We start from the raw sequence: 12,974 nt of genomic DNA on the forward strand, positions 1-12,974 counted from the left end.
GTTAGTTGTTATTGACCATCAGATAATAAATAATAATTATCATAAATTATATTAAGTAAAATCTTTAAAATAAAATACCAAAACAATATCCATGAATTGGAAGTGATGTATGAAGGTGAAAAATGCACTTATCGTGAGCTCAGAGATGTCGGTACGTTTTTTGTGATAACAATTGTTTTTTGTGACTAAAAACATATATATAAATATATAATATACTATATATATATATATATATAGTTTCAAGTTGTTTATTAATAATTTTTTCATTGTAGCTCAAAGTATGTTCGAAGTTAATATCTATCAAATGAAAGTAGATGAAAATGTAGTAACTCATTACAATTTCTCGGAATTTGACGAATTACATACTGCTTATCCCGATACAATTTTTACTGTATCCGTTTGGTATTACTCTGGCATTGGAAAGGAACAATTTCCGCCTGCATCATCTGAGTCTTCTGATTAATTACAATACTAAGATGTTCATCTTCCACACATTGTCATTTTTCTACTTTTTATTGAAAAATGCGAAAAAATTACTATGGTCACAATTGTAATAACCTGGATTCTGATTATTCTTTGACATTATAAGCTCTCGAATTTACATAATATTGCAACTGACATTTTAAAACATGTTTTATAGAATATTAAAAATACAAAGTTTTTATGGTTCCAATTATTATTGGCACCGAAATATTAATTCTTTTCTGTCATTTAAGAAGATCTAGAACTGTTTCTAAACTGGCTCTATTAGTTTTCCCAAATGATTGAAAGAAATGTATTATTAGTATCAAAAGAATGATATTCAAGATTGTATCTTAGTTTATTCCTAAAAGTTGAACAGTCGACAACTATCGTAGTATTTGAAAAAAGACGTGGTATTGTTAGATTATAAATTAAAATTATAAATATTAATTTTATAGTGGTGGTCAGAAAATTCATACATATAATGACAACTCTATTCCGTAAAATACCAATTTAGATAGTGGAAGGCAGGCACATTTTTTTAACCATTTACATTCAAAAAGAACCTATGAATTTTATAGTAGAAACAAGAAGCTCTATGATTAACGTGGAAAATATTATTGTAAATTACATGAATTTATAGTCATACAAAATAAAAATGTTCACAAATATTAATTTTGAAATTGGAGGCAATATTTAGATAGAAATTGTAGGAAGTTATTGATAATTTTTTTATATATTCAAATCAAAGTGGTTAATTATTATTATAACAATAAAAATAGAGACTACATTCACCAAAAGCTAAATCCGAATTATAAATATTATTCTTGAATATTTACCGGTCAAGTTATGCTTATTATTTAAGGAAATTTATTTCATTTGGTAATGATTAAAAAAGTGGAAGGCTGGCGCCTTATTTTCTACCAATGACTTAAAAATATAACCTTAAATTAAACCTACCATTTCTGAGTGGAGTTAAAAGATATTAATTTATGATTGTATACTACACATACTAAAGGTTAATATTCAAAAATATGACATAAAATTAAACATAAATTATTTTAATTAACGGTACTGTAGGTTCATAATTCATTCTTAGTTTCTGTTCAATATCTATACATACTTTACGAACCTTTCTATTCAACAATACAGTTATAGTACTAAAAATTGTTATTTGGTCCGCATATTGCAATTTTATTAACTCCTCCAATTGACATAATTTGCCTGCTGCTGTTAAATCTACTACTGTTAATGAAGCCTTGCGGTTTTGAATAAATTTCCTGATCAATTCCATCGATGTAGCTGAATTTTGGATTTTGAGTAACTTCAAAGAAGAGAATTGATGATTACATAGATTATCATAATGTGTGTATGAGAGGCTGAGATCTTCTAGCAATATTAGCTGGTCAAATTGCGTAACAAGTGGTTTTAGGTTAAACCCTGTAAAAACAAGATAAGAAGAGAATGTAATTTTAAGTAAGAAAGAATTAAAAAATTCTCATATTTTACTTACGTGAAATATGGAGCTTTTTTAAGTATGGTACGTTGTTGAGAATTTTAACAAGAATGTTTGCTGGTACTTTTTTACCCCCTGTGATGGTCAAATCACTCAATGATGTGCATATCTCATCAACATTTTCATTAAATTTCCAACAGACGGAATGTTCCTTATCAATTTTGATCACTAATTTTTGGATGTTTGTGAAGCCAATATTTTCAATTAGGAAATCCAGTTCTTTGCTATTAACGGAATCGCAGTTGTTCAGTATAAGTGATGTTACTTCAGAATTTTTAATGAAGAACGAAAGTAACATCTCGGTATATAATTTTTCGCATCGGTCCAAATATAAATGTTTGATGGTGGAGTTTTCAACTGTACACAATGACGTCCCAATAAAAAAATTGTTTTGTGTAACTCCAAATTCACTAATGTTTTAACATCCAGTTCTTGGTGTATCTGTTTTGAAGTTGAATAAAAATGAAAGATCTGTTTCACAATCTCCCGTGGTTCGTCCTAGTATGAATTTTTTTAATTTTGAACAGTTCTCTGCTATGTCACGTATCAATCGTGGGGAAATGATGACTCCACTAACGTCTAGAATTGTGAGTGATGTATATGAAGATCTTATAATTGCGGCAATTGTTGGCACTGGTATATTTTGTAATTCTGATTCATTCTTGAGAGCTATTATTCTACATAAACTGAATTCATTAGCTTTTCCAAATGGTTTAAAAAAGAAATTTATTGTTGATAATGGAATACTCAAAGAACTTGTACTACTGTTGATAATTAAATTTCTGTGCAGCTGTGATATTTTAAAACAGAGAGCTTTCGATGTTAACATTAATGATAATATGTCACGAAATTTTAAGTATGTTAGTACTGTTTCTATAATATTTTTGTCAGCATCAAGTAACTTATCAATGAGGCTCGGTGTCTTTACCGATTGAATACGTTGTACGGCCAAAATATTTTTACGTTTTAAGGCTGGTCTTGCTCGAATAAAAAACCCACGAATTTCGCCCTTATAGTCTCGTTTGAAACGTAAACAATATAGGTTATCTCGAGCGTTACACTGTACTGTTAACGAATCTTTTAAACTTGTAAAAGTAACCCACGCTTGATTTCTACAAGTTTTAACAGAAAAATGAGATGCATCTTTTTCTAAGACTTTCCTTATCTCGTCTTCTCTGACATTATTCGGTAAGTTAAATAGAAATAACTGTAGAACAGGTTCGTTATCTTCATCATAAAGTACAGGGTACGGTCTTTCACAACTTTTGTAGATTGGTTTTTTATTTAAAATATCATGCATTTCATCATCAACAAGTTCAGCCGGAGCAGGTGGATAGATTCTTCGTAATTTTTTTCGTTCATTTTCTTTTAATTTTTGCTCATTTTTTTGGTTATATCGTTGTAACTGTTCTTCCAATGTATTCATTTTTAATTAAATTGTTGATAGAACGTTTCTTAGTTGATTCTGACAGAATGGAAGCCAGTCGGCTTGGTTAAATCAAAATGTACGTGTCGTTGTTGTTAGGTTATTCATGGAATGAATAATTACATACTCAAGAAAGAAAATCAAAAGAAGCATTTACACCTAAAAACATCTTTTTCCGTTGATAAATTCTAATAACCGAGTCAACTTTACGGATGATCTGGAACAAAGAACCTATAACGCGTACTACGTACGTGTATTTGTTTTCACTGTATTTCGTTATACTGAATGAGGGTTTCAAGGATTTATAATAACGATGAAAATGTCTTCGAAAAAAATTATAACTCTGCAATAATTTACTGCTATTTCCACTGTTATTACAATATATGACACAAAAAAATACCAAACAATACTGGTGGCGTCTAACGTTGTTGTAATCTGTCTTAACTGTATGCATCAAATAATGCCGGTATCACATGACGAACACGATATCCCACCAGATGCTTGCGCGCCTGTTTTGAATAATAACCAAAAGCAAAAGAAATTTATACGATTTGTTGAAAGCTTAAGTATGTGAAGAGTTGCAGCATCTATTAAGAAGTAGTTATGTCAACTTTTTTTTAAAAGTTGAACAACAATATTTACGCGATCGATTTATTTAAAGTTAATATAAATCTTTAAAAATAATTGTCGCAATTATTCACAAAATGTTACTGTCAACTATTTTTATATCGTTGGCAGAACTATTCCCAGTAACGATATGTTTTTAGTTACTTCAACTATTCCAAATAGTTGCTTAAATGATCTGGGTCAGTTGCAGCATCTATTTAGAAGTAGTTGTGCCAACTATTTCTTATTGATTATTTGATTATGGTTGCTGTAACACATATTTCTTAGTTCTAACAGTCCTACTGTGATAGTTGAATTTACCTTTTCTATAATGCTAAGTTCCAACTATTTTAAAGCAGTTGATTCAACTTGAAATAATTAACTACTAAAAAATAGTTGCCGTAACTGATAAAATAGTTCCCTCAACCAGTAATTCGGTTTCGCTGAACTATTTTTTTTCAGTTGGTGCAAAATAGTTGTGGCAACTATTCCAATTTCTCTCAGTGTAGCCATTTTTATCAACGTCATTTGTTGAAAGCTATAAAACAATTCAATTCAAAAGATAATTTTGAATCAGTACCTTATGGGTTTGTGGATTCGCCATCCATTATAAGGTAAAAAACAGATACAAAGGGGAAAGGAGCTAATTCCCTTAGTGAGCTTGCTGAAAATTTAGACATATGTAAAGATGGAGCACATAATGCGATTTATGACGTAGAAATTTTACATAAAATAGTTGTAAAATTGAAAATGACAATTTCGAAGAACGAATTAATTGATAATGTGAAAACTTGGCAAGCTATAACAGAGCAAGAAATCAACAACCTAAAAATAGTCAATACTATGAGCAATTATATTCCCCTACGCGATAGCGTATCTAATTCTATAAAATAAAGATGATCCTCGCGGACGTCACATACGAAATGTTAATCAAAGCATATAAACAAGATAAAGTTCTAGGATAAAAAACTCTATTAGGTGAAGACATAAATGGAATTGTCCGCGTCACTAATATTAACAGAGTAATTGTGCAATTAGCAAATTTTCTCGAAAAATTAATTGAAGTATTTTATTTTTATTTATTTCCTTAAAAGTTGATCTGTAGTGTTTTAAAAATATGTTCATCTTGTAGGAAAAAGTGTAAGTGGTTATGCTAATAACAATTATACAATTTATCAAATTTATCTCTGTTATTTTTATAGTAAATTTCATATTTTATACTATGAGTTGAAATGTCCAAATAATTTATGATAAGAATATAAATATACATTATGATGTTTTCAATAAATAAGGTCTAACCTATTTTCAACTGTTTTAGATTTTCCCGCCTTTGTATTGAATTTGAAAATATCGCGTTATCTTCAGAGTGTCGAGTACGACGTTGCCACGTTCGTTAACTAATTTGTGCGTTTAGGAAAAAACGATAGCTTCGACTGTTTTTTTTAAATTTTTAATCATTAATCGGGACTCTCAATTTATACGAAATTACCCATATGTATTTTGCAATACTTGAAAAGTAACTATTTTAATTTTAAAGCAATATTCTCTGTTTTATGACTGTTAATTTTATATAAATTTGTATGATTCCCTACACGGAGAAAATTTTTGCGTAAGAATTACCCTAAAATCTGATGTAAAATTTTCTCTACAGAAGAGTAACCGTGGGACGTAACGACCGCAAGATGTTTTTTACTCTAGAGTAGCATAATTTTTACCCTGCTCAGAGGTTGAAAATTTTCTGTCGGAAAGAAAACATCGTTAAAAGAATTCTATTGAAAAAATAAATAAAGATCCTTTATTAATAAAAATAAAGTGTATATATAATTGATATGGATCTTGGATAGTTGGGTTTATTGATTAAATAAATGTACCCACTAGATAAAATAAAGATTGGTCTCTTTAGGAGTACAATGTTTATTTGTTTGAAGGGAAATACGAGAATAAATACGCATTAAGATTTTCGAACAGCTTTTTGGCTGAAGATGTTCGAAAGAAGTCGAATGTTATCGATCATCTGAAATTCCTCTCAACTATGAGATGAAAAATACTCCAGTAAAGGAGTAATATTCCTCGCCATTCAAGCGTAAATTTTTTGTGTGGTAAATTTTACCACACGAGAAGAGTAAAAACTATCCTGCAACGGTGTAATTTTTATACTGGGGAGGTGTATTTTTGCTCTCAATTTACGCTACGTCTCACGGTTACCCTTCATTCTAGGGTAAATTTTGAGCAAAAATTTTCTCCGTGTAGATTCGGACGTAATCTCTATAAGAGCAATGTTTATTTCATCATTAAATATCTTTTAAACTACGCTCTGAACTTAAGTGAAATTTACAGAGCATTTTCGATATATGAATATTAGGTTATTTATGAAGTTTTATAAAAATCTGACTATTATGACATAAAGGGTCAACTTCCTTACTTTTGAGAAGAATAAAAAAGAATATCGAAAATATCATTTATTTCAAGTGGTAGCATGTATAGATTGCAATAACATGTAATTTAAAATATAAAAAAAAGGAAAAAAAAAATTATGGTGACCGAAATCAAACCCGGCTCAGTCTGCTGCCTTAACCATGGAGCTACCACGTATTCTCTTTTTCATCGTATGAACGTTTTTACATGTAGAGGACACTCAATCGGTAAATAATGCGCGTACGCGCCAGTAGTTTCTGGGCTGTCTAGAGCTCTATACAGTCGAGAAGCACGTTGCGCATGCGTGTACTGAACTTTATACAGTCGAGTAGTTCACGTGTTTTGTTGTTGTTTTGATAAGCACACGGGGCGCATGTTATGCGGAAAAGATAGTATATTTATCATATTTTAAGTTGTAAAAAATTGATTTATGCAATAATTCTGATAGTAATAGTGATATTGACAGTGAGTCTGATGATAATAGTAATGTATTAAATAATTTAGCTGATAAAGCAAGAGCAACTATAATACCTGAAAACTCAAAGAGGTTATACGAAACGCAATACATTAAATTCACACAGTGGTGTTTACGAATGGACATTACAAATATTGATGAGAGAGTTTTATTAGCATATTTCCAAATGCTATCTGAAAGTTTCAGAGCTACAACATTATGGACAACTTATACTAAATTAAAATCGATGCTTTAATTAAAAAAAAATATCGATATTAGCAAATCCATAGAATTGTAGTGTTTTCTCAAAAGAAAACAGAAAGGTCACAAAGTGAAAAAATCAAGAGTATTTACAAACGAAGAAATTAGTTTTTAAACACTGCTCCGGATGAAAAATTTCTTTTACATGAGATAAATTGGGATAAAATTCGATTATAATTTGGATAAAAATATTTCTTGTGAGAAAAATAAATCTTTTTATAGGTTGCTTTAGTCATTGGATTGCATGGATGTCTTCGTAAGAATTAGCTGCTGAATATAAAGTCAGATGACATAAATCGCGAAGCTTCAGTTTATTGTATCTTTATCCCAGACTCAGAAACTGGTGCTACTAAGGCATTTTATAGCGCAGAAATGAGTTTTATTGTAGAAAAGTATATGAATCTATGTCCTCCAGGCATGGAAAGATTCTTCGTACAATACAGAAATGGAAAATGTGGTCATCAAGTAATATGACAGTTTTTTGTTCCTATCTATTTCACTGTCGAGGCAAAAATTCTCCTGAACAAAACCTTCACCCTGGTGATAGGGCGTTGTGAATAAAAAATAATTATTAAATAAAACAGATAGAAGCATTTAAAAGTAAGTAATCGCTTTATTGGTAATCATCATGATTATTAACAAAATTCAGTTTCATTTTCATTGTAGTGCTTTATGATATACAATATTTTTTGTTTGATTCCCTGGCGCATAGACAAGAAAATCTGATGGTTTTTCCAACACGGGAACAGGCAACATATAATTGACCATGGGAGGAACATGGGTTTTCCAGATTAATACCACAAACACTTAATGATTGCCCCTGGGACTTGTTTATGGTCATAGTAGAAGCAAGCCGCACTGAAAACTGTAGTCTTTTAAATTCAAATGGCACATCAGTCGGAATCATTGGGATGCGCGGTATGAGAACATCTTCTCCTTTATACTTTCCTTTCAGTATAGTTGCTTCTATTACGTTGTTTAGTAATTTTTTTTCGCTAACCGTGTGCCGTTGCAAAGACGCGATTGGTTGACATTTCGCAACATTATAACTGCCGATCCAACCTTTAATTAAAGATTGTGAGGTGGCAATCCTGGCAAATCCAGCGTAAATCCCTCCAGCTTCATCATTTGATACTGTTCTGACTTTGTCTAAGGTACTCTATCGACGGCCTAACATTTTTCTCCCCACCGAATAATTAGATGACTCGAGGTCTCTCCTGCCAACTCATTTTCGCCAATTAGACAACTCTAATTAATTCCTAGACGTATATATCCCTTCTCGAAGGGCCTCGAAGCTTCGAGAACGCAGAGGTTTCGGGAAAAACGGTATGTATGAGTCAGTATTCGCCGGTTACTACGAGTATTCGTACGTAGCTCGTACTCGGACGACTCTTGGGCATCATCGGACGATGCAGATCTACAGACAACTCGTTGTAACAGTCAACTCGGTACGTGTGTACTAGCAAAGAGCTCACGCAGTCGAACTCTCTAGTGAAAACCCAGACAACTCCTCAGACATGGACTAACTCACCAGTTAATCATCTATAGTGATGATTATGAACTCATCAGGCAGTCTACCTCTTAGAAGACATCCTCAGGAAGCTCATGTTGGTCCGCATCAGCATCTTCTTACAAACGGCGCGAACGATGTCGGCTTCGACGCCTCACGGCCTCATGGACAGACACACACACAAGATCCATACACGAACAACTCGCTTGTGTCTGTGTGGCTGACGCCAACACAATGAAACTCAGACTACTCAAAAAAATCAGGCTACTTCTGGTGCAGAGACCAGTACAGGAAAACTTACAACTTTCCTGTGATCCTCTACTCATCAGTCAACTCATTTGTGAACTCTGTGTGAAATTTCCGTGAACTCAAGACTGTACAGACAATTCAAAGACTCTTTTATTGTTATTTTTCTGTTAGTGTGATTTTAGTGTTTAATAAATCGTTAACTGTTACTGTTAAATAGTGTCAGCCAACTCATTTACACCGTTCAAAAGTCCCGACTGTTCTAGCATTCAAACATCCTAAAAAATACAGTCCACAAAGTCCCGACTTTTCACTCAGCCGACTCAAAGTCAGAACAGATACTTTCATCAGAGTATTAAATACATACTTCTGTTGTTCATTCAACAGTGGAAGATTTATTTGAATTAATTGTTTCAAAGTGTTGAGATCATACAGTTTTTCTCGGTGCAACTCTTAGTTAAAAGCATCATGCATTGGACGATTGGGCAAGGCCACGCCTAACTGAATTAATAGTTTGTTTGACATCATCGAGCACGTGTCCTCAATTGAAATCAATGTTTCGTTGTAAATTTCTTCACTGATTTGTATATTTGAATTTCCCATTCTATTGCGTATTTGATACAAAATATCATCACATATATAATCTTTGTACTTGTTCCACAAATCAATTGGGTTTGATGGGGAGTATGTTGATATGATTATAGAAAATAATGTTCGTATTTGATGAGCGTGTGATGATATTACAGCATCATTGAGAGTTTGATCCCAATGAGCGTCATTTTCTAGCAATTGCAAACGTTGGCAGGCTTCTCTGTAAGATCCACACAATTTATCATCAACAGTTCGTAAATGTTGGAATGATGTTGGGCCACGTACATTGACTAATAGCAGTCGTAAATAAAAACATTCATCATTGCTTGGATGTACTGAATAAATTCGACCAATCGCATCGGTGGAATACACACCTGGGTATCCTGGAATTGGTTTTCCTTGTTTCCGTCGTATAAATCTCCTTGAGGATTGATTCCAAGTATAATATTTTGGCATTTCAGAATATAGCAATGTTTGTGCAAAGTTATCGTTTTGGCATGTCTCAAAAAAACTGGTTAATGTAGTAGATGGTGGCTGAGCAGCTCTTTGTTCTGCGTTCTGTAATGTAAAATACACTCTTTGTCCATTTTCTAAATGCACAGCTAAGTGAACAACAGTAGGATGTCTCTCATGAATAGGAAAGGAATATATTCGCCAAACTGCTTCATTACTACTAACATAGCGGCCAATTTGGTATTGGGTAACTTCATCATTGGAATTCTCTGCACCAATTCCAATCACAGCCATATCACTTCCTTTGGTTACATATTTACAAATGTATTTAATAGATTTCACTGAAGGCAAGATTCAACTTTGATGTGTGCTTTGAAAGTCTTTGATGAAATGGGTGAATATGAAACAATCCAACGATTATCTATTTTAATATCTTGTGGATTTAATTTAACAATTGTTGATCTTCCATTGTCTGCTGTCGATCAGCGACGATAAAGTGGATAACCGTCACTACCAGTAATTGTTTCCGATATTAATGTCCGTGGATATCGTTTTGAACATTTACCATCCATCATACACGGTGAATTTTGATTGAGAGTTCCACAGAGACCGTGTATCATGTTTTTCATAACTACCTCATGCAATCCAGGATCTACTTGTACATTAGGGATTTCAGCTGATATCACTGCATCAACTTCATTTGGCCTTATCTTTTCAACTAACCAAATCAAAATGTGTGCATGTGGCAATCCTCGTTTCTGCCACTCTACAGAATACATCCAGCAGCGTGTCTCACCAAACATATAATGTTTTACAATGAAATCCATTAAAGATTTTAACTTTTGTCTAAAGACTCTGGCTGTAATATCATGACGGTCAATGGGTGATTACCCAGGGAATAACTCCTGCTTGATTTCTATCCAGTGCGGATTGCATGTGAATGTGATGAACAAATCTGCTGTACCATAATGACGAACATACGACATGGCATCTTGAGCACATTCGTGCATATGTCAAGGGCTTTCGATGTATGTTGCTGGAAAAATAGTCATCCGACCAACATTCTGTGCATTTCCATCAGTAGTAATCGCATCTCGAAGGTGAATGTACTCTTCAGATCGCAGTTTGGTTTGATTCAACCTGATGAATGTTAATCTCTCCGTTTCAATTTTAACATACATGTCAACAACATATTTGTGATATAAACGCCGACATTTCAGTATGTGATTGTCTTCATTTTCCTGAATCATTAGGCGGTACGAATAATAGTTCATTGAACTGACTTTTTTGTTGGTTTCAGAACCTGTAAATATATTTTGTTTTAATAATTAAAATATAAAATTAAAATACATAATATAGTGACTGAGATATCACCTTAGCTAAAATAATATTTTAATTACTTGTAATGGGATTTATTTGTATTGAGAAATCATAGCCATCTTCACCTTTCCAAAATATAATGGATATTATAGTGCATCATATGAGCGGTGTGTTTCCTTTATACGTTGTAATTGATCATTCCGACGGTGTAAAACAATATCACAGGATTCCAAGTCTTCTCCAACTACAACAATAGCAACTTCATCAGTAGTTGGTGCATTAAAACGTCTTGCATGTTGACCCGCAGGTGTTTTATCAGCTCTGATTACAATTTTGTGATTATCAGATGGCATCAGATCTAGTGCAGTTTTAAACAATAGAATCAATTGATTGTGTTCATGAAATAAAGTTTGTAATTGTTCTATAATAGACCTCTTTACTAAATTGTTATGCTCACAACGCAGATCAATTTCTTGTGGTGAATTGCCCATAAAATAAATTTGCAGGAATTTGTAGTTGTTATCTGACACTGGTAACAGTGAACCTGCTCTGTGAACATACCTCAATATGTAATATTTAGTTGTAACTAATATCTATCATCAAATAATTATATTGGATTTAAAAATAATGAAAGTGTCACTAAAACTAAATCACCAAGTAATATGATGACTAAGTGATGATTATGATCTTAATGATTAAGAAATTGAAGATTAGTGATACATACACATCTTAACTTATGTGACAGAAAATATTATTCGCTAAAATAATTATGATTAACTGCTTTAATACATACCTTGAAAGTTGGCATAAAATTCGCGAACTACATCTGTTGCCCCAAATGAAGTCATTTGAAAGCTGTCGTTATATTGTTGGATATTTGTCAAAAAGTGTACGGAATCTGTTTCTATTCCTGAAACCAATGAGTACAATGGCTCTGGTGGTGGATCCAATGGTATCAATTTCACTTTACCATTTGCGCAACACAATCCATTGGCTTCGTTTTTGTATTTCAATGCTTTACAATGTGAGCAAACCGTGTCCAAAGAACCAATAACAACACATTGATAGTTACTGTAGTCAATAGACACATCGTAACTGAAAGCAGCTCGATTCAAACTTGCACGATTATTAGTTGAATGTCTCGCTCGCGCTTCACGCATTTGTGATATCCGAATTCTTTCACGTTCATTTCGGTCGTCACGTTCTTGTGCAGTATGATTAGATCAGTAATTAGCTTGGTTTGCAGCATTTCGGGTTCTTCTACCTAAATTTCCTCTTCTTACAGGAGGCATATCTATATTATTAATTATTATGCCACATGCAATAATTAGTGATCATAGGTAATTAAACACGATATACGAATTTGTTTCGTGTTGTTGACAAGAGCAAACTTAGTAGAGTACGTAACAGAAAATCCAAGAGAAACAACACTTCAAATTGACAACTATTTTTTTTTTTAAATTTGATATGACTTGGAGTCATGGACTTTTGGTAACGGTTGTGTTTGTCTGATGTAATGACGGGAAAATATCCATTTTAAAGTAAAACAAACGAAATAATATCGCGAAGCCAACCAAATAACTAATGATCTATTACATTTTGTGACTGTTCAATTTAGTCGGGTCCACGATATCACTTTTGTTGAGTTTCAGAACGCGACATGACATTATTATATTCTGTGCTCCAACGCACACTGCTTTGATGTTAGGAACAC

General features: G+C 32.7%; 2 protein-coding genes across 2 annotated transcripts; both read right to left on the reverse strand.

The window, feature by feature from the left end:
* Positions 1 to 9,349: 9,349 nt before the first annotated feature.
* On the reverse strand, positions 9,350 to 10,234 carry LOC118071083 (uncharacterized). The gene has a single exon (XM_035090039.1). It carries the CDS (start codon positions 10,232 to 10,234, stop codon positions 9,350 to 9,352), a length of 885 nt encoding a protein of 294 aa, XP_034945930.1.
* Positions 10,235 to 10,953: 719 nt separating this feature from the next.
* Positions 10,954 to 12,420, reverse strand: LOC118071085 (uncharacterized). Its single transcript, XM_035090040.1, has 3 exons — positions 12,054 to 12,420; positions 11,445 to 11,618; positions 10,954 to 11,243 (listed from the first exon to the last, which is right to left on the reverse strand). The coding sequence occupies exons 1-3, from the start codon at positions 12,418 to 12,420 to the stop codon at positions 10,954 to 10,956; spliced, it is 831 nt and encodes a 276-aa protein (XP_034945931.1).
* Positions 12,421 to 12,974: the final 554 nt, after the last annotated feature.

Source organism: Chelonus insularis, unplaced genomic scaffold (assembly GCF_013357705.1).
Source record: "Chelonus insularis isolate UGA/USDA-ARS -01 unplaced genomic scaffold, ASM1335770v1 contig_71_pilon, whole genome shotgun sequence".
In the NCBI taxonomy this organism is placed as follows: domain Eukaryota; kingdom Metazoa; phylum Arthropoda; class Insecta; order Hymenoptera; family Braconidae; genus Chelonus; species Chelonus insularis.

Coding starts and splice junctions, on each gene's coding strand:
- LOC118071083 (XM_035090039.1), bottom strand. CDS start 10,234: ATGGCTGTGATTGGAATTGGTGCAGAGAATTCCAATGATGAAGTTACC.
- LOC118071085 (XM_035090040.1), bottom strand. CDS start 12,420: ATGCGTGAAGCGCGAGCGAGACATTCAACTAATAATCGTGCAAGTTTG. Junction 11,619..12,053: donor ATTTTATGCCAACTTTCAAG/GTATGTATTAAA, acceptor AAACTGCACTAG/ATCTGATGCCATCTGATAAT. Junction 11,244..11,444: donor TCGGAATGATCAATTACAAC/GTATAAAGGAAA, acceptor ATATATTTACAG/GTTCTGAAACCAACAAAAAA.